This window comes from Notamacropus eugenii, chromosome 1 (genome assembly GCF_028372415.1).
Source record: "Notamacropus eugenii isolate mMacEug1 chromosome 1, mMacEug1.pri_v2, whole genome shotgun sequence".
Classification (NCBI taxonomy): Eukaryota; Metazoa; Chordata; class Mammalia; order Diprotodontia; family Macropodidae; genus Notamacropus; species Notamacropus eugenii.
The window spans coordinates 290,050,149-290,076,649 of record NC_092872.1 but is presented as its reverse complement, the minus strand read 5'-3'; the positions used below and the strand labels follow the sequence as shown (position 1 = coordinate 290,076,649).

General features: G+C 46.5%; 1 protein-coding gene across 1 annotated transcript; it reads left to right on the top strand.

Annotated features, from left to right (window-relative positions):
* Positions 1–25,886, top strand: BNIP3 (BCL2 interacting protein 3). Its single transcript, XM_072629107.1, has 6 exons — positions 1–615; positions 13,821–13,974; positions 17,301–17,385; positions 20,193–20,299; positions 20,455–20,604; positions 24,489–25,886. Exons 1-6 carry the CDS (start codon positions 567–569, stop codon positions 24,532–24,534), a joined length of 591 nt encoding a protein of 196 aa, XP_072485208.1. The 5' UTR covers positions 1–566; the 3' UTR covers positions 24,535–25,886.
* The last annotated feature ends 615 nt before the right edge of the window (positions 25,887–26,501 follow it).

Here is a 26,501-nt window from a genome sequence, read left to right as displayed (position 1 = left end):
GGCCAGCGCTGCAGCCCACCTTCGGCCCCCTCCCCTGGCCCCGCCCCGCAGGCTCCTGGGAAGCCTGGGGGGAGGGGCGGCCGCTTAAAATAACCCGGTCCCCCGGCGGCCTCAGGAGTGGGGGCGGGGTGCTGGTTGTTGTTGTTGTCGTCGTCGTCGTCGTCGCAGTTGCTGCGGGGGGTGGGGGAGGAGAACGCGTGACCAGCCCCGCCCCCCCACGCGTCCTCCCCGCCCTGCTCGGCCTATCCCCGACCCGGTCGCCCCCCGGCCCAGAGGAGCTGGTTCTGGAGGGCTGGCGGCATTCACGGGCTTCCCCGGAGAGGGACGGACCGCTGCGGCCTCGGCGTAGTCAGTGTCAGGGTCACGGTCAGTGTCGGGGGCTACGCCGGCCGCAGCCCGCCCCCTCCGACGTCACCGCGGCCCAGCGGCTGCCGCTGCAGCAGCAGCAGTCCGGGCAGAGGCGGCAGCGCGACCCCCGCGAGCCCCCGCTGTCCGCAGCACCCCAAGGCCCGCCCGGGCCAGGCCAGGCCCCCGCCGGCTCCCCGCCGAACCCGTCCACCCGGGCCATGGAGCAGAGTGGGCACTCCCCGCCCCCACCCGAGGAGAACCTGCAGGGTGAGTGCCCGACTGGGCCCTGAGCCCTGCCTCCCCCCCATCTCCCCGCTCCTCTCTCCCCTGCTCGGGGAGGGCCACGGCAGCTCCCGCGACTGGAGGACCGGGCGCCGGGGGCAGGGGTGGGGGGCGGAGAGGGATCTACCCTCCAGGGGCCCTTGGGCCGCCCAGGTGAATCCAGGGGCCAGTCCAGAGACCCCGGAGGCGTGAGCTCTGGGAGTGGGTGGGTGGATTCTGCCCGCCCACTACTCAGCCCTCTTGGAGGCAGTCAGAGAAACTGAGATCTCGACCTGGCAGAGGCAGCGCTTGAGCCCCACCGTTAAGCGAAGAATGTGAGGGTCCAGGCTGGGGTCCTGAGGTCCACTACCTCCACATCCCCACGCCCACCTCAAGATTTGCCGACTTAGGCAAGCCCTCTTCCCTCCCTGGTCTCAGAGGTTCCCCGCCTCTCCCCAAGAGAAGAGATGTGATGAAGGGGCTGAGACGACGTGATCTCGCTACATCAGACGTGTCTGATCATTCCCAGGGGCCCGAGGTAGTCACACCCACATAAACTGATTGGGGAAAGTGAAACAGAACTGACCCTTTTTAGTCTCGAGTGAGTTCCAGCCTGGCTTCTGTAAATGAATCATTTTTCGTGCCCTCTTCTCAGTGCCTACCTTTGAAGAGGAAAAAAGCAGCAGCAAGCCCCTGGCACAGTGGCACGTGGGCCTGCTGCTTTGGGTTCCCTGGAGAGGAGGGCAGTGAGTCCCCAAGGAGGGGGCATCCACTGACAGCCCTCTAGAGGCCTCTCCTCCTTTGCTTGTGACTTTGTTACCATCCTGAATGGTCCTCCTTACTGAGTGAACGGCAGAGTCTGAACTTGAGAGTTGAGAGTGTTACTTACTATCCTTCGTCAAAGCTGTGAAACCAACTCTCTGGGGCTCGGACTGATTGTGGCAATCGAGTTTGCTCAGAGGGAACATCTTGGACTGTCAGGGATATATTGGGCAGAATCCAGGTGAGGATCTTCCCAAAAGACCTTTCACCAAGGAGGTGCAGGGGCCAGGCCATTGTCTGGGCCTCCACTACTTGGGCCAGACTTCCTTAGTTAGAGGATCACCCTGGAGGTAGAAAATGGGTTTCAGGGAAGGGATACATTCCCCAGGCTGGGCTCAGCCAAGGAAGGACACTTCCCAGCTTCCTGGCTGATAAGTTTTTACTTTATGGAGGCTTAATGATTGAGTTTTCCCCAGTCTCAAGGCCCTGGAAGGAGGCTCCTGTTTTCATCCTTTAGCCAAGGAAATTCATGGCCCTGAAGATCCTCTACTGAGGAGGAAAAAAATCTGGTCTTGAACTTAACACTAGAAAGAGTGGAGCCTGACATATCTGGCCCCTACCTGGACATAGCAGTCATTTTTGAAGTTGGTTAAAGTTTCAAATGATATTCTCTCTCTCTCTCCCTCCCCCTCCCTCCCCTTTCCCCCCCTTCTCCCCCCTTTCTCTCTCTCTCTCTCTCTCTCTCTCTCTCTCTCTCTCTCTCTCTCTCTCTCTCTCTCTCTCTCTCGTTTGTGTGTGTGTGTGTGTGTGTGTGTGTGTGTGTGTGTGTGTGTGTGTGTGTGTGTGTGTTTCATGCATTCAGCTTCCCTGGCCTTTAGCAATCATTAACCAAGAAGGGCCAGAGCTCACTGGCTTCTCTGGGTTTATCCTTAGACAATATCATTCAGGCTCTAACTCCCTCCCTCCCCAAATGGGTCCCCTCAAGGTTGGAAAGGAGTATCTGAAAAGGCTGCAGGAACAATGAAAGAAGCCCCTCTGTCTCCAGCTTTGGGGGTGAAGTACAGGTGGCCTTGGGGAGAGAATCTGCCTGCTGATGGGGAATGAATATTCTCAGGCCACCTGCATCTGTAAACTGGAGACTGGAATCTACAAATGTGGCCCCCAGGCCCCAGACTGCTAGAATTTCCTTTATAGAAATACGTTTCCAGCCCCTTCACCCTGCGATAACTGAGAGCTGCCATGCCTTGCCTCAGAGGTGAGGACTAGCCTGTTGTTACCCCCTACATTCACCCCTCCCCCACCCCATGGCTTTGGATAGCAAATGTGGCCTTCACACTATGTCCAGGTTACTTAGAAGACTCATTAGATTATCGATTTAACTGTGTCTTATAAAAAGACAGTCGGGCATAATTCAGTTCAACTATCATTTTCCATATTGTGGAAAGATCTGTTCTAGGTGCTGGGGATAGACTTACAAAAAATTACACGCAACATCTCGATGGAGGCAGCTAGATTGCTCAGTGATTAGAGTATAGGCCTAATGTCAGAAAGACTCATTTTCAAGTCCAATCTTGGACACTTACTAGCAGGATGATCCTAGGCAAGTCAGTGAAAGGACTGTCACCTTGAAAGTCACTTGAAAGTCACATCCAATTCCAAATCTATAATCCTATATGGAATTATAAGCTATTACTCTTTCTTACAATCTGACTTCTCTAAAACAGCACTTTAGGGGCAGAGGGAAACTGAGATAGGAACTAGGAAATGATTTTGTTGAAATGGGAATATGCAGTTGCCAAGTGCGGCTTGGTGCACCCTCTCTGTGGCTGAGGCAGCCCAGCTGGACTGGGTCTAAGGCTACACTTAAGGCCAGGGAGGTGCCTGGCCCCTGGGATAGCCCTCCATTCCTGAGACCCCCTAGCTAGTGCTCCTGGATCTTCCTCCCAAGTAGAATGGCAGCCCAATGTGGGGAAAGCTTAGCTAGGCTACTTTACTTAGTCTATGTGTTTCCTGGGCAGGATCTGAACCCCTCTGGGCCTCAGTTTGCCTGCCTATAAATGAAGGATGCTAAGTCCTTTTCAGCTGGAGGTCTTTGAGACTCTTCCCTCACTGACCCAGTTGTAGGCTCCTGGTTGTATGTTTGTCCTTTGTTCTTGAAGAGGACCACGACATCAGGGAGGTGATGATGTGATTTAGAGTTGACTTTTATTTGAGTGCGCGAGGGCTGTGCAAGGTCACCAGCCTCACTTTCACCTCCTGAGCCATTTGGATCCAGTGGCCAGATATTCATCTAGATGCAATGGGAGACCCTGAAAGGCTAAGGCCTTTTCAGGTTCTTACTTTGGGTGAGGCAGCACCCATTCAGTGAATAGGCCTGGTAGTTACTCTAGGAATGGTACCTTTAACAATAATTAAAAAAATGAAACTAGGAGGGGAAGACCCCCGGGGCTCCTCGCCAAAAGAGAAAGCCTTACTCTTTAGTATTTTCATTCACTTTATGCTAGCATGTCCTGGACCTATTGTGCAATCTGAGCTCCAGAGTGAATTGGTTTAAGGCTTGGTCTTTTGAGAACTATAACTCCCTCCTTACCTGGGAGCCTTTGCTCATAATTTAAATGTCATAGGTAATGGGCTTTTAAAATCTGGTTTATCTCAGTCTTCTTTCTTAGCAACGAAATACCCTAAGAGCTGGCTTATATTGGGCATTTTGCCTCTGCATTACAATCTAAATTTAAACTCTTTGGGAGTACACAGTAGGGGGCCTCCTCATGCTCTGTTAATTTCCTGCTGCTGGTTGCTGTCTTGAACCAAACTGCTGAATCATGGGGTGGGAGGGGGGAGGATGGCCTCAATAGTTGAGGACTTCAGACTGGACTGGTTCCCTCCACCCCCATTATTCTACTTAGAACAAGCTGATGACACACATGGAAATGAGTGGAAACTTGCATCTAGCCTAGCCTGTGTACGTGAAGCCCAACACTTGCCAGGCTCCCCCAGGGCTCCATTACTCTTGGTGCCATCATGTGGGGATAGGCAGCTGCCCCACAGGAGCCTGGATCACTGGGCCAAGGCAGGAGCGACTGCCCAGTTAAAGTTTGTGCCTTGGCAGGGCTCCTCTTCCATCTACACTGTTCTAACATGTCTGCCTCTGGCTGGCTCATGGGGCAGAAAGCTCAGGCTAGCAAAGTCCAGACAGTGCCAAGTCCAGAGGCTTCCCTTGTCCCTCCCCTAGGACCAGAATGCTCAGAGAACCCCAGCAGCTGGTTCCATGGTTTTGAAAGTTCCTTTTCTTTCTCCCTGCCTTCCGATAAATCATGATGGGGCTTTGAGGGAGGGATGCTGGGATTGCTTTCCCTTCCTCTTACAGATCCAGACTTCTCACCTCTGAATGGAGTGTCAAAGGGACAGTTTCTCAAACCAGGGAGCAGCTGGGCTCCCAAACAGTCCTCACCTTAGAGGTGGAATGGACCTTATGAGTCATCAAAGGCTGCTGGCTGCTGGCATCTCCCTGCTCCACTGCTACTTTGTGGGCTGCCAGTTTTACATTCCTGGAGGGCTAGGACTGGGTTTTTTATCTTAGCCTCTGCAGCACCTAATACTGGATCTAGTAGACAATAGGTTCTTCATAAGTAGTTGCCGGTGGGCTGTTCTGGTCGAATCCTTTGTTCTCCAGTTAGGTAACTTGGTGCCAGAAGGGCAAAATCTCCTATCTTATCCCAGTGGCAGGATGAACTCAGGCCCTCTGATTCCAAATCCAGCATTCTGTTTATCAGTCCACTCTGCTACCAGTGTTGTGAGCAGCATTTGTGAATTCTTCCTTGTAAGGGATAAGACTTAATAATAACGATTTAAATATTAAAATAATAACTCATTCTGACTACTTTTGTGCATTAAAGTTTATTGACACATTCTTCATACTAGGTATTGTGGCAGTGGGGGAGGGGGACTATTCAATGAGAACTGCTCTCCTGGGGAAGGGCCTTGCATAGCTTGGAACCATTGGTTTAAGTAGCCCAGAGGCTTGTTACCAAATCAAACTTTCCCACCATTAGAGCTGTGCCAAGGTGGCCTGGGTTATCTCTGGAGAGGTTGGGTCCTTTCTCTTTTTTGTTTTTATTTTTGTATGTGTAGACATAATTTATTCAGTCAACAAGCATTTATTAGCAATCTACAACCCTTTGTACTTTTGAATTATTTCCTATTTTCAAAAGGACTTGAAGCAATTTTTTCCCCATTTTGTTATAAAATAGAAGTGTTCAGGTTTTTAAGAAATTAAGATCATAATGACTTACATTTTTTACAGCAGCATAATTAAACACTGTAGTTAAGTTCTATACAATGAGAAAAGGAACAGGAAGTAACATAAAGAAACTAGGGATGATTGAAAACAGGACTCAGATTAGCCTCCAAGAATTAAATCCCAATGCTAACTAGTCCCCCAAAATAAGCCTCAAAGAAGAATCATTTATAATTCCATTATGAATTCCTATTAGAATTATATGCTGTCTTCACATGAACAGAATGAGTTTTACTAATTCTTTTTTTAATTTATTTATTTTTAGTTTTCACCATTTCCACAAGATTTTGAGTTCCACATTTTCTCCCCATCTCTCCCCTCCCCCAGCCCAAGGCACCCCTAAATCCTGCTTACCCCTTCTCCCAATCTGCTCTCTCTTCTATCACACCCTTCCCTTATCCCCATTTTCTCTCTTTTCTTGTAGGACAAGATAGATTTCTATACCCCATTACCTGTATTTCTTACTTGCCAGTTGCATGCAAAAACAATTCTCAACATTTGTTCCTAAATCTTTTGACTTCCAACTTCTCTTCCTTCCTCCCTCCCCACACATCCCCACTGTGCAGGCAAGCAATTCAATATAGGCTATACATGTGTAGTTATGCAAACGATTTCCATAATAGTCATGTTGTGAAAGACCAACTATATTTCCCTCCATCCTATCCTGTCCCCCATTTATTCTGTTCTCTCTTTTATTCTTGTCCCTCCCCAAAAGTGTTTACTTCTAATTACTACCTCCTCCCATTTGGCTTCCCTTCTATCATACCCCACCCCCCATAGCCCACTTATCTCCTTCTCCCCTACTTTCCTGTAGTAAGATAGATTTTCATACCAAATTGAGTGTGCATGTTATTCCCTCCTTAAGCCCAACGTTGATGAGAGTAAGCTTCCCTTTTCCCCTCCATTGAAACAGCTTTTTTTTGCCTCTTTTATGAGAGATAATTTGCCTCATTCAATTTCTCCCTTTCTCCTCCCAATATATTCCTTTCACCCCTTAATTTTATCTTTTAGAGATCATCTCTTCCTATTCAACTTACCCTGTGCCCTCTGTCTATATGTATATAATCCCTCCAACTACCCAAATAATGAGAAAAGTCTCAAAGGTTACAAATATTATCTTTCCATCTAGCAATGTAAACAGTTCAACTTTAGTAAGTCCCTTATGATTTCTCTTTCCTGTTTACCTTTTTATGCTTCTCTTGATTCTTGTGTTTGAAAGTCATATTTTCTATTCAGCTCTAGTCTTTTTATCAAGAATGCTTGAAAATCCTCTATTTGATTGAATGACCATTTTTTCCCCTGAAGTATTATACTTAGTTTTGCTGGGTAGGTGATTCTTGGTTTTAATCCTAGTTCCTTTGACTTCTGGAATAGCATATTCCAAGCCCTTCAGTCCGTTAATGTAGAAGCTGCTAGATCTTGTGAATTGTGAATAGATTGGTGAATTCTTTCAATATCTGTTTTCCCTCTGGTTGTACGATATCAGGGCAGTTTTCCTGGATAATTTCTTGAAAGATTATGTCTAGGCTCTTTTTTTTTTATCATGACTTTCAGGTAGTCCAATAAGTTTTAAATTATCTCTCCTGGATATATTTTTCAGGTCACTTGGTTTTCCAATGAGATATTTCACATTGTCTTCTTTTTTTTTCTCATTCTTTTGATTTTGTTAATTTTTTGATTTTTTCATAAAGTCATTAGCTTCCATCTGCTCCATTCTAATCTTTAAGGAATTATTTTCTTCAGTGAGCTTTTGAACCTCCTTTTCCATTTGACCCAGCCTGCTTTTTAAAGCATTCTTCTCCTCATTGGCTTTTTGGACCTCTTTTGCCATTTGGGTTAGTCTATTTTTAAAGGTGTTATTTTCTTCAGCATTTTTTTGGGTTTCCTTTAGCAAGCTGTTGACTTACTTTTCAAGATTTTCTTGTATCACTCTCATTTCTCTTCCTAATTTTTCCTCCACCTCTCTTGCTTTTCAAAATATCTTTTGAGCTCTTCCTTGGCCTGAAACCATTACAAATATATTTTGGAGGTTTTGAATGAAGAAACTTTGACTTTGATGTCTTCCTCATCTGAAAGGGTGGAGGAAAATACCGTTCACCAAGAAAGTAACCTTCTATAGTCTTCTTTTCCCCTTTTTATGGGCATTTTCCCAGCCAATTACTTGACTTTTGAGTCCTTTGTCAAATGGAGGGTATGCTCTAGGGACCTGTAAGTTCTCAGTTCCTCCAAGGTGGCACAATCAAGGGCGAGGAGTTTACTCCTCTCCTAGCCTGAGCTCCAGTCTGGGAGGAACCACAAGCTTTTCTGTCCAGGATCTTCAGGGTTCCCTCTCCACAACTGCCTCTAGCTTCACCATGCCAGTGCTCCTCTCACCCTAGGGCCACCACTCAGGGCTGAGATTCAGATCAGCATCTTGATTCCCTCAGGGTCTTTAGGCAGAGGGCTCCAAAAATGGACGCTGCAGCCCTCTGGGGTTGGGCTACGGCAGGACCCTACTCCCTTCTCTCCCAGGTGAAAAAGCTTTCTCACTGATCTTTCAAGCTGTCTCTGGCATTTGTGGGTTGAGGAATCTGGGAACCACAGCTGCTACCAGAGATTCCATGCCCTGAAGCCTGCTCCAGCCCTGTCCCTGCTGTGCCTGTAGCAAAGGTTGGGCTGTGCTCTGTGGGCTGCACTGCGCTCTGAGCCCGGTGTGATAGACCTTTCCTGTCAGCCTTCCAGGCTGCTTTGGGCTGGAAATCTCTTTCACTCTGTCGTTTTGTGGCTTCTGCTTTAGAATTTGTTTAGAGTCGTTTTTACAGGTATTTTATGGGCTTTGGGGGGAGAGCTACAGCCAGATCCTTTAGAAAGGGCTTCAAACAAAGGCTGGAAGGCCAGAGGATCCTTTGTTAGGTGGCATTTGGACTAACTGTCCCTCAATTCCTTCCCACCCTTATATTCTGTGGAGTACCCTAACCCTGAGGAAAGAATATGTGGGGGATAAAAACAAAAACATCTAAAAACCCTCATTTCTGTTATTCAAAATAGATGGGAAAGGGAATCATAGGATGTGAGAGTCAACATTGTCTTTAGAGATAATCTAGTCTGTCCCCCTCTGAGGATGGGGAAAACTAAGTGAGAGCCAGAGAGGGGAAGTCACCTCAGCCCCAGGTACACTTGAGAAGGAAGAACTCCATCCTTTTCAAGGGATATAGCTGTCCTTCTCTTGTGATAATCCAGCTCTGCACAGCCCAATGCCTGGGCCTTTCCCTTGGGGGCCACAGGACCTGGGAGCCCTGTCCCCCTGATAACCTGAGTGCCTGGGGCCACCCTTTGCTGCCCTGCCCTGTTGGGAGGGTCCTGGCATTGCCTGGAGAGCAGTAGAGGCCAGCCCTCATTTTTAAAATTTTGTACTTAAGAAACCCCAAATAAATGGAGTATTTCCATATGTAAAGGAGAACAAAGGAATGCAGATGAGTCTGCCAATCTCTTCTAAACCTTATTTTCTTTAAAATAAATAAACAACAAATAAATAAATAAAATTAAAAGATAAATAAATAATAAAAATAATAAATAAAATTGGTGATAAATTCAGCATTTAATTTTGAAAGGCTTTCTCCTTGTTTCCTTCTAGTTTTCCTCCTGTTCTCTTCCGCACAGTAAAAAAAAGTTTAAATGTCCCATTTTTTCTTTTTTGGGCAACCTTAAGCCTAGATCCACCTTTTCCTTTCACCAACTCTCATTGATTAAAAAAAAGAAAAAAAGACCCTTGTCACAATTATGCATAACCAAACACAAAACAATTCCCATAATGGCCATATCCAACAGTGTCTGTTCCATTCTTCACCTTGAGGGTATCACCTTGGTGTCCTCTCTGGGGGAGTAACAAGTTCTGTCCTTGGTCCTCTGGCACTGGGGTTGGTCTTTGCCATGACTGGAGTTTTAAGTCTTTCAAAGTTGATTTTTTTTTACAGTGCTGTTATTATATAAATAACATGTTTTGGTTGCCTTTGTCTGCCTCTGCTCCTGGCCCTCTGAATCAGTTCCTAAAAGTCTTCCCAGATTTCTCTGAGCCTGTCTCCACTCTTCTTTTCATGTGGCATCATATTCAGTTAAATTCATACACGATAATTTGCTTAGCTAATCTCCAGGTTCTGGGCATCCTCAGTTTCTAGTTCTTTGCTCTAAATTTATGGTTTATTCACTCTGAAAACTTAGTTTCTTAAAAAAAAGTAAGTTATTAAGTGTGTTTGGCACTGGAACTACAAAGGCCAGAATTCTGAAACAATCTCTGCCACCCAGAACCTTCTATTCTCCTGGGAAGAAGGGGGGAGGGGTTAGAAGAAGTAAATATATAAAAAAATATTTAAAAAAAAAAAACAACAAAGAACAAATATTTTACTGTCTAGCCCTCCTGAAATCTCCCCTACAACCTGACCAATCAGCAAGGGTTTATGAAGCACAAGCTATGGGCCAGATACTGTACTAAGTGCTGGGGAGACAGCAAACAGGGATCTGTCATCAGGGAGCTTATATTCTAATACGGGATCCCACCTTCTTGGAAAGCCTGCTCTGAAGGTACCTCCTGGGGTAGGACCCATCTAGTCCTCCAACCTGTGTGAAGCCCTCCAAGTGGTCAGGAAGCCGTCTCTCCAGAGCAGTCCATTCCACTTGGGAAAGGGCTGTCAGTCTTAGGAAGCTTTTCCTGGTGTCCACCTGCATATGCAGCTTCTATCCACTATTCCTCATTCTGCTCTTTGGGGCCAAACAGGACTGATATAATCTTGTTCCACAGGACAGCCTCTTCTGCCATGTTCCCTTCCACCCAACTCTTTCATCTGTCTTTTTTTTTTTTTTTTTGGTGTTCAGGCCTCAGAGTAGAGTGCCTCATGTCATACGGGAGGGGGCCAGAATCCCTAGATTTTTCCCATGCTGAATTTGTCCTCTAACTCAGGGCTTCTTCAGCTGTGGGTCATGAAGCCTATATGGGTCCATTACAGTCTAATGGACTGGTAATCAAAGGATGGGAAAAGGAATTCTCCAGAAGTCAAGCCAAACAAGCTCAACAAATTCTATGTGCCAAGAACCTTGCTGAGCACTGGGGATTTAAAAAAGGTCAAAGGCAATCGCAGTTTTCAAGGAACTCAGTCTGATGGGGAGACAATATATAGACAACTGTAAAAATGAGGTCTATGTAGAGTCAACTGGAAGTGACTTTAGAGGAAAGGTGCTGGCATTGGGGGGACCAGGAAGGACGAGCTGAAACTTGAAGGCAAGAGGCACAGTCAATGAAAATACCTGCCTGGAGTTGAGATGATTTGTTTTATGGAGAGAATAGCAGTTAGAATAGTGGGATAGTGGGGATGGGATGGGGGGTGGGGAGAGAGAGAGGTGTGAGGGAGGGAATGGAGTAATGTGTAAGGAGACTGGAAAGTCAGAAGGGACCCTTTGGTGGAGGGCCTAAGGGAGCTGCTGGAATTACTGAAGAGACAGAGGAGGTAATGTAGTCAGACTTGCCTTTAGGAAAGATCCATTTTAAAGATGCATGGAATTAACTGGGGAGGGACTGGAGGCAGGTAGTCTAACCAGCAGGCTGTTTGTTTCACAGTCTCTGTACAAGGTGAAGAAACTTGGCACCAGTTAAGAATTTGGACCAAAAGCCTCTAAACTCCAAACCCAGTGCTCTTTCCAAACTTGCTGAACAACTGGGTGGGTTGATCTGTAGGGAAAAATCCCAATTGCCTTTCCAGTTCTTCAGCCTTCCCTTTGTATTGCCATAAAACAGCATCTTTAATAATCCACTCTTTGCCCATAAGGCCAAGCTTTGATTTCCTGAGCATTTGTGTGTGCCTCACCTATTGTGTTCTGAGATGCTCATTTGGAAAGCCAGGCTGACCCTTGGACTTTTTCCCACATCTGGGCCTTTTCTGAATAGTACAACTAATGTGAGAAATTTTCAAACTAGTGTATTCAGGGACGTGTGGGCATTATAGAGGGCTGGGCTTGGGCTCTTGCCTGTAGTCAAGTTTGCTTATCCATCCCCCAGGCTCCTTGAATGAAAAGGGCTATTGGCTGGGTTTTTCTCACAGACATGACATATTTAGAGACAAAGAATTCCTTGTGAGTGGGTCCCTGGGTCCCTGAGTGCCTGGCTCCTCTCCCTTTGTGGGGCTGCTCACTTTAGGCAAAGACAGCTACTGTGCTGGCTGGTTCCACTGCTCTTGGTAGGAAACACTGGGGACACAGGGTCCAGCTCTTTGCTGAGCATGTAGGTGACTGACCTTGGGTCCAAGCCTCCAGGAACTCTTAGGCCACCTAATCCAATGCCCTGCCTTTGTAGATGAGGACAGCAAGGACCAGAGAGGTGAAGGACTCTCCCAAGGTCTCATAAATGGTAAGTAGCAGAGGCTCATTGAAAGGCAAGCAGCATGGTCCATGCTTGGTGACAGTGACTTCCAGCTTCCAGCTTCAAGCTGTGCATTTCCGAAGTGCTTTGTCATCAGATTAATCCCCAAAGAAAAGAACTCACTAGAACTTAGTGACTTTTTCCCATAATAGCACACACACATGCATGCAAAATTCCTCAATGGTTTCCACTCCCCAATTCACAGGCATTCACTTTGTTTCTAGTTCTTTGGGCAACAGAGATTTAGAGGAAGGCCAGGAATTTGCCTTCTCATTGTGAACTCCATCTTTTCAAAAGTGCTGTAAGTTGGTGTGTTAAGTTCCTTGTGCCCAATGAGGACTGAAATGACATCACAATATCAGGGTCAAGGTTCAGTGTGTCCACTTGTGCCTGATCAGAACAATCCAAGGAGGCTCTACTACAGGTCAGGCACAAAGAGTTTGTATGACCATTTGGAGTGGAGGTGGCTCTCACATTCCTAAGCAGCTAGAAGATGTCAGAAAATATGTTGCCTTTCAGGGCTTCTTAACTGTTCACCTCTGTTCACCTCTATGCCATATTGCAGGCTCTGGACTTTCCTTCACAAATATGTCAAAATACAGCTGACCAACTCCCTGTATCTGAAGGCTCTCTGGATCCAGGGTGTCCTGAAGTTGCCTGGGAGGCTGCCATGTAGTCTAACTCCATTTATGGAGGAAGAACTTGGGGCCAGAGTAGGAACGCACTTGCCCACAGAAGCAGAGTTGTACATCCTCTGGGCCCATTGCCCTTCAGATTACTAAGGCTTGGAGCAAGGGGGAGACAGGCACCTGAATGGGTGTGGGGTCCCAGGACCAACTGACTCTTGAAATTTTCTTCATTTGAATCCCCATGAATTTGTTTTATCATTTCCCTCGATGCTATGAGAGAAAACCCTTTTGGTGGTTTGGGTTTTTAGTGAATCAAGGGCTTACTATGTATTAATAATTGGTTGGTTGGTTGGTTGTTGTCCTTTGTCTTCAAAGAGGACCAAAATAACATCTCCATGCTAAAGTGAAATTTCAGTGTGTCCCACTGTGGCTGATCAGACCAATACAAGCATGGAATGCTCTACCATAGGCTGGGCACAGATAGTCTATGAATATTTGGGGTGGATATCCCAAGTTTGCACATTCTGCGTTTACTTTGTGCTATCTCAATTCTGCTTAGCTCAAACAGCACAGCACCCTTTCTGATGTGGGCACACCATGCTGAGCAGTCCTGTGCCAGTGTCTCCCATGTTACACAGTCAAATCCAAAGTTCTTGAGAGAGACCTTGAGAGTGTCCTTGTATCGTTTCTTCTGGTCACCATGTGATCTCCTGGCCCATGCAAATTCTCCATAAATAGTCTTTTTGACAAGTGTACATTTTGAATTCGAACAATGTGGCCAGCCCATCAGAGTCCCACTCTCTGAAGCATAATTTGAATACTTGGCAGTTTAGCTCAAGCAAGGACTTCAGTGTTGGGTACCTTATCCTGCCAGGTGTTAATAATCACTCCCATATTGATAACACTTGATGTGATACAGAGTGCCTTCCTCACCACAACCCCAGGAAGCAATATGTGTACTTATTAGCACCCCCATTTTATAGATGAGGAGACTGAAGCTCTGGTAACTTTGTGATCTGCTTAGACCACAGAGATGGTGCCAGACCTCTAGTTGCCCCTGGGTCTTCAGACCTGTGGCAAGTGGGAGGCCAGGCTGGTCAGCGTCCTCCAACTTTTTTCCCTGCCTTTGTCCCCACAGGCTCTTGGGTGGAGCTGCACTTCAGCAGTAATGGCAATGGCCACAGCACTGCACCAGCTTCAATCTCAGCCTATAATGGTGACATGGAAAAGATTCTTCTGGATGCGCAACATGAGTCTGGACGGAGCAGCTCTAAGAGTTCTCACTGTGACAGGTAGGCATTCTCTGGGGGAGTGGGGATGGGTGCTGCTGTGGTTGGACTTCAGCCCCATCCCTTCTTCATTGGCCAGAAACAGGAGTAGACACCACTGCCCAGCCTGGGAGGAGGGATGGTGTGGGATGGTAGGAGCTAAGGGAGTCATGGTAACCTGGCAGGGGTCAGTTTGGGAGTCAGTTTCAATTCCAGCTCTGATAAGGAAAAGGTGACTTTGGGCAAAGCCTTTCTTCCCTTTGGGCCTCTGTTTTCTTAATGGGACTGGAAGATTTCTACAATCTTGGTTAAAAGCACATTCTTAAATGCTTTTGCTGAATTCCTGACAGTGTTCATGCCTTTAAAAGAGAATTGTGTGATTCCCCTATGAACTGGGCAGTCAGCTAATTGGAGATTTCCTCTGACTGTGAGAGGTCTCTGGCCTGGATCTCTTTTATCACGTTGCCTCCAGTGAGGGGGAGCCTGTTGCCTCCTGAGTCAGCCCCTTCCCTTCTGACATCAAGCCTTTTGCTTGGTTCTTTTGCACTGTCCATGATTTGATCCAAACAGAAGAACTTTCCTTAGAAGGGTTTTTCAGCAACTTGCTTATGAATGTCTTCTTTTCTTGAATTTCATCCTCTCCAGGAAAACTATAATCTAGTTCCTTTAACACATGATCATGTTGTGATTACCATTTTAAAGAACAATCAAATATTCCATTAAAGATGGTGACAATGAGGCTTCAAGGGGAGGAAAAGGATCTGAAATGGGGGAGGAGGTTGGAGAGGAGAGGAAGGCTGTCACATATGGGAGGAAGGACCATTATAGACTTGATGCTAATACAAATTTGAGGCTCTTTTTGAAGAGGAGGAAGCTTCTATCTGCTGATAGATTCAAAGGAATGACAATGTAAAGCCTCAGAAGTCCTGAAGAGCTGGGATCCCTTAGTAAGAGTCAGAAGAAGAAGGGACATGAAAGCAGCTGTCAGCCAACTGGAGAACAATGGACAAATGCCTATTATCTTTGCAGGGTGTATCCATGATGGGACATTGTCAGTGGTTAGCAATGAAAATGGCTCCTGAGAAAGGGACACAGACTTGTAGACCAGGGATTTTAAGTCTAGGCACAATAGACTCCTGACCAAGGATGGAGTACACCTACCGTGGGTTGGGAAATTTGTAGTTGTCTGGTTTCTTATAAATATCATCCTAAAGTTATCAAACTAAAAAGAATAAAACTGCCCAAGTGTCTCCACTAAGACTGACCGAAGGCAGAAGAACTCCATGAAGGAAAAAGAATAATTGCATTGGGGGACACCTAGAAGTTCATAGGAGGCAAAAATCCAAGAAAGGGGCCAGGAGTAAATTGACTAAAAGCATTTATTAATCACCTACTGGGTGCCAGATACTGAAGATTCAAAGACAAAATGAGACATTTCCTGCCTTCATGAATCTTATGTCCTGTAGTAAGAGACAAATGAAGTATATGCCTAATATATACAAAGTTAATTTGGATAATTTAATGGGGCTAATCAAGGAAGGCCTCATGTAAGTGGTATTTGAGCTGAGCTTTGAAGGATTCTAAGAATGGCAGTGAAGAGCCATGATAAAAGAAAGCGCGGAGATTCCAGTTAGGCATCTGGTGGAATAAATTCTTTCTCCAAGCAGAGGAGCTAGTAACTTCTAGACTCACCTAAATGATAATTCCCACTTTCAAAAAAGGGGAGGGGCTATTGGGGGGATATTGCATTTTGCATCTGATTCTCACAAATAAGGAGGCCCTGCTTGCTGTAGTGGAAATAAATGGAAGACACCATCCTACTCAGAGCTAGTGAAGAGAAGAGAGGAAGTCTGATGGAGGCAGTGGCAGGTACCCTAGAATTGGGGAGAGCAGATTTGAGAGGGTTTTTTGGTAGATTGATAGGATACCATGGACTAAAATTTTACAGGCAAAGCCAGTTGGGCAACTCTGAAAAATAAAATTCGAAGGGTGAAAAAAATAACAATTACAACGAAACTTCCATAATAGGAGTTTTCTGAAGAATTCAGTGTGAATGCATAGAAACTCTCCAATCAACATAAGATTTTTTGAAAGATAGTTCAAAAAGGCAGAAAGAAGGAGGGAGAAAGGAAGGAAAGAAAGGTGGGTAGGTAACAGATGATGGACATAAGTGTGGCATGGACTTATAAACCATGTCAGGAGTACTCAGACCCAAGATGAGCTCCAAAAGATGAGGAGGAGGAGAGCAGAAGAGCTGAATCTTGGAAGAAAGAAGGGATAGGACCCCCTGTAGGAGACATGCCAGTTGGTCTTAGAGAAAAAATGAAATTGTTCAATTTTTAGTTGCTCCTGTTTTCTCTCCAAGGACAATGACTCTTGTGCTGGAAATGATAGAACAATGATGAACAGAATTCATACCCAAGATAAATGAGATAGTAAAGGACCTCTCCTTGGTACTGAAAAGACTGGTGATCATGACTTGTGGGCTAGACAAGAATACAGTTTGGTGGATTTAGAAATGTCTTTAGATGCAGGACAAAAAGAATATTTTAGTGGCTCCATGTCAGTTTGGCAGAAGGTCTCCAGTGGAATGCCCCATAGATCTGTGCTATCTGACTTTTTTATCCATGCCATGAATAAGGATATGAATGACAGAAAGCTGGGAGGGAGAGCCAACACTGGATGAAAACTAGAACTGAAAAAGCCCTGGACAAGCTAGAATTAGTCTAAGAAAGTGGAATTCAGTGTGGATAAATGCTCAGAGGCATGGTAAGCAGACATCTGCAAAACTCGGGGGTATTGGTGGGAGTCAGCAATAGGAAGGAGCATCCAAAAGGGCTTTGTTTGGAGAGGCTGAGCTTCCAGGAATAGGATGGGGACAGTTCTGAGGTCCTCCACCCACCCCACATCTCATGTTGAGCTCTGTGTTTCAGTTTTGGTGCCATGGGTAAGGAAGAATGTGGATGGGCTGGAGAGTGCAGAGGAAGGAAGCTGGGATATGTCATATGAGGGTGATATGAAGGACAGAAAGGTGGAGGGGAGAGAGTTCAGTTTTCTGAAGGGGGATCAGACTTGTTCTGTTGGGCCCCAGAAGACAGAACCAGCAGTGATGGGGGGAAGGGGCAGAGCCAACTCCCTGCCTGGCTGACTTAGCAGAAAGAGTCTCAGCACTTGGAACATAAAGACCAAGTCAGAGCCTCCAGGCCAGACTGGGGGTAAGATTCTGATTCTGTGGCTACCTTTTGTACCTGCTCATTCTAAGATCATCCATCTGGAGCTTTGTTCTCTGCTCTCTGGCATCTCACTGAAAAAGGAATGCTAACAGGATGTCTTTGCCCTTTGCCATCAAGCCCGCCTCGTTCACAGACACCGCAGGATATAAACAGAACTTCTGAAATGGATACTCACAGCATTGGAGAAAAGAACAGCTCCCAGGTAAGGGGTGGGGAGGTGGGGTGGGCATGTTATCGGGTCTCAAGGGGCACCTGATGGAGGAGGTGCTGGGGGCTGAGGCCCTTTTCCCTAATGTGGCATCCCATGGCAGCTGTTCCCTGTGGCATCTTAACTAGGTGATCAAGGGCCAAACTGAGCCCAGTATTTTGCCCTGGACTTCAGATTCTGTTGCCACTGGGTGTTAGCAGGTGGTTAATGTTTGGGTAGCTGTGACCAAGCTGGTCACTTCAGGATTGATATAAGTCACATGCACAGGGAGAACATGATTTAGAGAATTTGCAAAGCTCACCAACAAGAGTATTTATAAATCAATAGCACTATGCTCCATGCTTTCACAGTATGTGGGCATTTCTGTCGTCTGCCCAGCCTGCAAGGCTGTGTTTTGGGAGTTTGGGGACCTGAAGCAACTCCCGCCTTGGCTTCCTAACCCTCTGTGGACATACCCTATGATCTCTCTGGGCCTCAGTTTCCCCTTTTTTAAAATGACTCTTTGACATCTGCTAGAAGGTCACTGGAGTTCTAGAGAAATTCCTGAAATTTGCATGGTCACATACCAACTTGGTGGCCAACTTTGATTAACCTTGGGTTGTAGGGCCTCAAACAACACTCGTGCACATTTCTGTTGCTGGCACTGTGCCCTTACCCTTTGGGTTGGTGTAAGAAATCAGGACATGTGCTCCAGATGGGCAGAGATGCAATCCCCCCCAACCCAGTCCCTGATCCTTTATGCTGGAAAGGGTGTCGGAATCTCACTCAACCTGTGTCTACATGGCAGGGATTCCCTTTGCCCTTTCTAGAAGATTAGATGAGGACCCAGTCAGCACCTGGCACCAGCAGGAGGGCAAAATGTAGACTGATCATCTCAGAACAACTGCTGCCTCCTTCCTCTTTGTGGGAACCAGTGACTGATAAGATGGCTTTTTAAAAAATTTAATTTATTTTTAGTTTTCAACATTCATTTCTACAAGATTTTGTTCCAGATTTTCTCCCCATCTCTTTTCACCCCCATCTCAAGACACTATGCATGCTGCTTGCCCCTTTCCCCAGTCTGCCCTCCCCTTCTATCATACAGTCCTTCCTCCATCCCTTTCCCCTCCATTTTTCTGTAGGGCAAGATAAGATTTCTGTATCCTATTGCCTGTGTATCTTATTTCTCAGTTGCATGTAAAAACAATTTTTCACATTCATTTTTAAAGCTTTCAGTTCTGTATTCTCTCCCTTCGTCCCTCCCCACCCACCCTCATTGAGAAGGCAAGCAATTAAATATAAGTTATACATGTGTAGTGATGCAAAACACTTTTATAACAGTTATGTTGTGAAAGACTAACTATAATTCTCTCTATCCTATCCTACTTCCCATTCTATTCTCTCTTTTGACCTTGTCCCTCCTCAAAAATGGTTTGCTTCTGGCTACCCCCTCCTCCTTAAGTTAGATCCAATGGGAGTAAGGTTCACTCATTCCCTCTCCCCTTCTCCCTCTTCCCCTCCATTGTAAAAGTTTTTTCTTGCCTCTTTTAAGTGAGGTAATCTACCCCATTCTACCTCTCCCTTTCTCCATCTCCCAGTATACTGCTCTCTCATCCCTTAATTTTATTTTTTAGATATAAGATGGCTTTTTTAAAAACAAATTTTCATTAACATCTTTTGTTTTGACATGGCCTAGACTTCCCAACATCTCCCTCCCCCACCCCAATCAATCATTAAACATTTATTAAGCCCCTTCTGTGTTCCAGGCACTGAGCCATCCCTTACAACAAAAAGTTAAAAAGGGGAGGGCAAAATTCAGCAACACTAACCAGCATAAGCAAACAAACCTGGCATCATATGCCCCATTCCACACCCATAGTTCTCCCCCTCAACAGAGAATGGGGGGGAGTAGACAGCATCTTTTTAAAAGCCTACCCTGAGTTGTGGCCATGGTGCTGTCACCTGAGTCCTGCTCCTCTCCTGATCTGGTCCCAGCTGAACTGTCCTTAAGCAGAAGCTGTAGCTCTGTCCTGACCCCTCCAGGCAGGATCCTGGCCATTCCTAGGATCAGTTTTGTCACCAACATTCCCAGCCTTGGGTGACAGGATCTAGAGATGGGAGGGACTGGAGGTCACTGAGTCTGACCCCCTCATTGTACAGATCAGGAAACAGGCCCAGAGAGGAGGGAAATGATGTTCCTAGGCTCACATGGCAGAGAAGGTATTTGAACCCAGGTCCTCAGACTCCCAATCCCTTGCCACTGTACTGCACTACCCCCATACTCTCTCATATAACAGAAGGGGAAGTTGAGTCCTGGAGAGAATTCTGGCTCCTGATTTCCCCATCTTTCTCCATCCTTTCCAAGTGCAGGACCTCACCATCCCCTCCACCACATGGGGCATGTTGGTTGGTAGCTTCACACTTGCAAGTCTCCAAAGTCCTTCCCTCTCCATAGCCCTGAAGGGGCATGTGGATGAGTATTAGACCCAATTTACAGATGAGAAGGTGGGCTAAGAGGAGCAGCATCACCTAGCAGGCATCGGGCAGAACTCAGCTCATCCAACTTTAAGCTGCGGCTTGATTATAGCTGCAAAAAGCTGCTCTTAAGAGTGAGCTGACAGGTCATGAGCCTCAGCTGGGTCATCTGCACTGGCCACCTGTCTTCTTCTAGAGCTTCCCCACCTCACAGGAAGCAGGTGGGCTCCAAACAAAACTGAGGTGCTGTCTGGAAAGACAGCCAACCTGACTCCTAAAGGGAATGGCTGGCCAGCTGGCTTCCCAGAGGGGCCCGGGGCCTTCAAGCAGATTTCATTTTGTTTTAGTCTGAAGAAGATTATATAGAAAGACGGAAAGAAGTGGAGAGTATCCTGAAGAAGAACTCTGACTGGATCTGGGACTGGTCCAGCAGACCTGAAAACATCCCCCCAAAGTGAGCTTGGGCACTGACTTTGGATGAACAATGGGAGGGGGAACAGAAGCAGAGGAAAGGGTGGGTAGGGATGAGAGGGGTCAGAGGAGGGAGTAGAAAGAGAGAAAGGGGAGTTAGGGGTGCTAATCCTTGCCCCAAATTTCCTTTTGCACCAGGGAGTTTCTTTTTAAGCACCCAAAACGCTCGGCCACTCTCAGCATGAGAAACACGAGTGTCATGAAGAAAGGGGGTATCTTCTCAGCAGAGTTTTTGAAGGTTTTCCTCCCATCCCTGCTGCTCTCTCACTTCCTCGCTATTGGCTTGGGGTGAGTACCTTTGTGTACTGCTCTTGGTGTGTCTGCCCTGGGATGGGGGTTGAGCCTTGGGTAGGACAAGGCACAAGCCTTTGTAGCCATGAGAACGGAGCTGCTGTGTCCAGAGTGTCAGGACAAATGCATGGGGAAAATGGGACTTAGGACTTCCTCGATCCTTCCACTGAAGAGAAATGAGAATGCAGGAAAGATGCCAGGCCATGAGGCTAAGAGCTTGCAATTGGTGATAGTTATGGAGTCACAAAATCACAGAAGTATACAGGAAGAAGGAACCTGGGTGGTCATCTGATCTACCCTGTACTTGGCAAGAGAAGTAACTGTAGTCATTTTATCATCTAGTAATGACAGAAAAACTTTGGGAATCTTCACCTTCAAAACACAAGTCTTGTGGAAATGGACTCTAGTCTCCTTTCTATCTCATTAGTCTGGGGCTACACTGGTCTAGAGCAGTCAACAAGTATTTGTGAAGTATCTCTACCTCCTATGTAATAGTGCTAAGTTCTGGGGATACAAAGAAGGGCAAAAGCCAGTCTCTGCCTTCAATGAGCTCCTGGTGTAAAGGAGACAAGAAGCGAACAACTCTGCAAACCCAACAGGAGACATTGGAGATAGTCCTCAAGGAAAGACACTGGCAGTGAAGAGGCTGGTAAAAAAAACTTTTCCTAGAAGGTGGGATTTCAGCTGGAATGTAAGGGAAGCCAGGAAGCCCAGAGCCAGAGATGAGATAGTCCAAAGGTAGAATTCTTCCTCCCTGGGACACTCCCTCCTCATCCCCAGCTGACTTCCCTGGCTTCCTTCAAGTCTCTGCGAATAACCCGCCTTCCTGCATCCCATCTCTCAGCCCTGGGCAGTTTCTTTGGCTGATCTCCATTTCTGGAATGCTCCTTCTGTGGGTGGAGTGGTGTAGAATGCTGGACTGGGAATCAGGAAGGCCTGAGCTCCCATCTGGTCTAGACACTTGCTGTGTGACCCTGGACAAGTCATTTAAATGGTTTGCCTCAGTTTCCTCATCTGTAAAATGCATCCTAGGTTTGTTGTGAGGATTAGATGAGATCATGTGTATAAAGCACAGCACCTCGTACACAATATTAGAGATTTCCTTGGTTTCCTTAAAGCCTCATCTTCTATAGGAGTCTTTCCCAAGCACTTGTAATTCTAGTGTCATCCCTGTGTTCATCCTTCTCTAGCTTGTTTGCTCCTTGTCTCCCCACAGGAGTGTAAGGTCCCTGAGGGCAGGGACTGACTTTTGCCTCTCTGTATCCTCAGCACTTGGAACAGTGCCTGGCACACAGTAGGTGCTTACTAAGTGTTCACTGGCTGACTGACTCATATGAATTGAAGTGAGCAGAACAAGGACAACACTTTATATATACTACAACAAAAATACTGTAAAGACAAATAAATTCAAACACTTAGGAACTCTGGGCAACATGATGGCCAAGCAGGATTCCAGAGGATAGCCTAGGATGCAGCCTTCTGCCCCCTCCAGATAGACTTCTTCCTGAAGAGAGTCTAGAACTGATCCATCAAACATGCAGAATATACTCCCAGGGGAGGCAGAGACCAGATTAAAATATAATTGGAATTTTGAACAAAAAGTACAATTTAGAAGTAGTAGAACACATCTCATATTAATATGTAATTTCTAAGTCAGTGGGCCACTGGCCAAGTCCAAGTGATCAGGGAGCTTTCTGTATGGTTTAGTGGCCTATTTCTCTTTGAACTGGAAGGTAAATACTAGGAGGGAGTTAGTGAACCCCTGGAAAGGTGAGCAGCAATGACCAAGTTTGGCATCAACCAAAACAGTCTTGGCTTTTTTTGACAGATTTATTCACTCAGTAGACAAAATTTGTCTAGGAAGTCTTAGACAAAGGTCTCTTGCTCTTCTGGTGGATGGGATGGAGCAACGGGCTAGAGTACATGGCCTACAGGCTACAAGTGGCCTTTCAAACACTCCAAGTGTGGCCATGGTCCACACTGGGGAATGCTTAACAAGGTAAATAAAAATGCAATACAATGTAGTTAATGTTAATATGTGGTTTTCTTAGTATGTAGCAGCAGGGCTTCCTACCTGAGTTTGACACCACTGGGCTACACAAGAGTGTAGTTGAGGCATGGCTCAATGAATAAGCTCCCAAATAGTCATTAAAATGTGGGTGTCATTTTGAAAGCTTGTCAGAGGATTGTCAGTCAGTCAATAAAGATTAAGCACCTACTGTGTGTTAGACCCTGTGCTGATCACACATTGGAGCTTTTTACTTGACTTGAGTAAAAGCACAGATGGCATTCTCATCAAATCTGCAGAAGAATGAGTTGGGAAGGACATGTGGTACACGAGTCAAAACCCAGACTAGAACAAGATTAAACTGAATGGGTCTTGGGCCTGAAGTCACCAGTGTACAGGTTGGGTGGGGGAAGCAGGGAGAGTGGAAATCAGAAACCAGACCCTCTTGCCCAAGCTGTGGGTTTCAGAGGATTGCATGCTTAGCCTCCCTTTTTAGGGAGTCCTGCCAGAGCCAGAGGAAGTAACTGTCCTCCGTGTCCTCAGCTCTGTGGCTGGCGTGCCTACGTATGCAACACTGAATTCAGGTCAGGTTTTAGGGAGACCAGAACCTAGCAACCAGTGTGGAGAGATGAGATTAGGGATGGCTCATCTAAAGGAGAGACTTGGTGGAGAGGGCTAGAGAAAACTTCGAGGATGTTCTAGGGTTGTTGTGTAGAAGGGGGATCCCTGAGCAGACCCTGTGGCAACAGGTGGAAGTTAGTCAGATATAGCCTGGATATGAGGAAAATCTGCCCAACACCATGGATTCTTCTGCCCCAGCTGCTGCTATGCTCCCCATAATACCGCTGCCAGGTTCTGGAGTCTGAGATGCCAAAACTGCAGTGTCCTTGTTTACATGAAGGAGCTTATACCACCTTTATTAGTATGTAAGAATACATACAAAGTAAATGCAAGGGAATTGAGGTGGGTGATGAACTATTGAGGATCTGGGAAAACATTGTGGAAAAGATGAGTCTTCAGTGTTGCTGAGGAGGGAAGGCATGCTTGACATGGAATGTGGACAGTTCAGAGACATGGAGGAACTAGGGCAAGGACAGTTTGGCTGCATCACAGCCTATGTTCAGTGAGGCTGCAAAGATGGATAGCTTTCACAGCTAAACTGAGGGAGGTGTTTATATCTTGGGATCGAGTAGGAGAATGACCCAGTTATCCCTGAACCTGGGAGGGCCCTTGTGGAGAGGCAGCTGCAGTAGTCTGGCAAGGGATCAGGGGGCTGGGAGTTGGATGGGAGAGACATGGAGCCAGGAATGACCCCATTTGGCATCTCAATGCATATGTGCAGTGCCTCAAGGCTTGTTTGAAATTGCTTGAGATTCTGTGACTTGAAGCATGTGGCTCCCTTCACTTCACCCACAAGCTGCTTCCCAGAGCCCACCTGGTAGGGGTTTTCATTGTTTCAAGTCAATCTTTGTTAACATCAGTGATTCCTGACTGATATTGTAGCTTCTGACCCAGACTGATGTGTTTTCATTTTCAAATGGGTCTCTGCAGATTTTTAAGAGACAGTTACCAGAACCTTGGTGTTCAGTGTGCCCAAGGCTGCTCTGAGGGTCAGGGGATGGAAAGGAAAGAGCTCCATGCCCAGGCATGAGAACTTCCAGAACTTGGAGGGTTGTGAACCTCAGAAAGGTGAGCCACAGGCATGTCACTTTTTGCCTTTGAAAAAAGAGATGACCCCACACCCTCCAGGTACTTTGAGAAGCAGGAAATCACTAATTCCCAGGGTCTTCTCACCCCCCCCCCCCCCCCCCCGCCCCCGCCCCAATTCAATTTGCTGATGCCAAGCTCTGACTGTCATTTCATTTTCCCTCAGGATCTACATTGGAAGACGTCTCACCACCTCCACCAGCACCTTCTAGGGCAGTGAGGCCGGGAGTCTCGTTGAGCAGCAGGCTACTGTCTTTGAGCATGCAAAATGGTTACCGGAGGAAGTCTGTCTGTCCATCCATCCATGATGGTTCCTGTGACTTGTGTTCATTTGTTGTGTAAATGTCGTGTTCCTAGTTCAGTAGAATGGGAGGATAGATACCTGTATTCATACCTGGGGATCAGTGTAGGGAGCAGGTCAGACTGATTCACCTTCTCTTTGTAGGCTTAGCCCTTGAGTTCTCTGACCATCTTTTCCTATTGCAATCCTGAGGCTTCCTGAACTTCAATGAAATGCCCCTAAACATAGCTACTCCTTTGAACAAGTGAATCATGTCATTATTAAAAGCATTTTGTTTAGGGGCTTGTCCGAAATGCTATAGACTTGTCACAAAACCCCCTGTGCCTGTTTGCCCTGGCTGGAGCAGCCACTTGGTGAACTCCCCTCTGTTCTGCTGAGTGGTCTTCCTAGGCAAATAGGAAAAGAGGAGGGAAGCCTTCATGGTGATGGTCTCAGCTTGGGACAGGCCATCCAACACTGACATTTGAAGTCTCCTTTGGCCCCCTCCCCTTGCTCCAGAACTTGATTGGTTTCCTGCGTAGGGCCTAGTGTGGCCTGTAGCGTGTCCCAGATGGCTGCCCCTGCTCTGCTCACTTCCCTGTGTTCCCTGCTCAGCCCATGCTATGTCCTCTGCCCTGCCCTTTATCTACTTCAGCCACTGAAACCAGAATGGGAATAATTCTTTGCCAAATTCCTCTGAGATGCCCGAGAGAGGTTCACATCTTCTCTGTTTTCCTTGGGGCAAATATTTTCTGAAAAGAGGCCATGTTTTTGCTGTGCTGGACACACCAACACTTGTTTATATTTGTCTCTGATGTTCTTCCCTATCCCCCTTCATCTGGACTAAATAAATGCAACCTTCTAATTTGAAAAGGAAAATCTCTCCTTATCCGCCATCAACCTCTACTTCATGTGCAGAAACATGGCCCACAATCTTACTGCCCTTCTCGGTATATCCACACTGACTCCCTTCTTTGGTCATGCTGTGAGCCAAACCAAGAACCCTCTGAGTCCCCACAGAGTTTGCCTCACAGATACATCCCTATTTGCTAAGATTAGGAAGAGAGGTTCACAAAGCAGGTTCCATTCTGTGGCTAGCCCCCTCCTCAGCCACCCTGCTGATAATTAAGCTAAGTTGACATTAATTGCCACATGCCCAAGCACCTTAAAAAAATGGATTTTTTGTTTTTATATCCTCTTTACTACTGAGCAAAATTCCCTCTCCTGCCCAGCAAACCATTTCTTGTAACAGAATAAAAGCATTTCAGCCAAATTAACACATCACCTGATTCTGACAGTGTCTGTGATGTTCAACACCCCTAGTCTATGACCTCTTCAGAGGAAGGCAGGTGGTGGGCAGGAGACAGCAGCATCTCTGACCTCAGGAAAGGAGAGGCAGGGAGCTAGGAACTCCAAGTCAAAGCTGAGGAGCAGACAGAACACTGGGCTTGGAATCTGGAAGATGAGTCCTAATCTCACTTCTGACCTTGGACAGCTCCCCCAGCCTAGGGCCTGTGCCCTAGTGAGCCTATCATATCACTGCCAGTCTTGGTGATCTCTGGCAACTCTGGGGACTGAAAACTAAATGAGAATCTGTCCAGAGTCAAAGTCTAGGTCTTGACAGTTCCAGTTAGGTGACCAAAATGTTTCATGCTCAGTGACCACTGCCCTGAGAAACTGAATGAATGAAAAGGCATTAAGAACCTACTGTGTACCAGGCACTGCTCTAGCCACTGGGCTTATGAATGTGAAAGTTAATCTACTGGGAGAGAAAACGGGAGGTTCAAGAAAAACTTCTGCCCCGGGGAGTCCCAAGGATTGTCTTGTCCCTTCTGCAGTCAGTAATTAATGCTTGATAGCTATCAGGGAGGGATAGAAGCTGTGGAAGATGGCAGGATG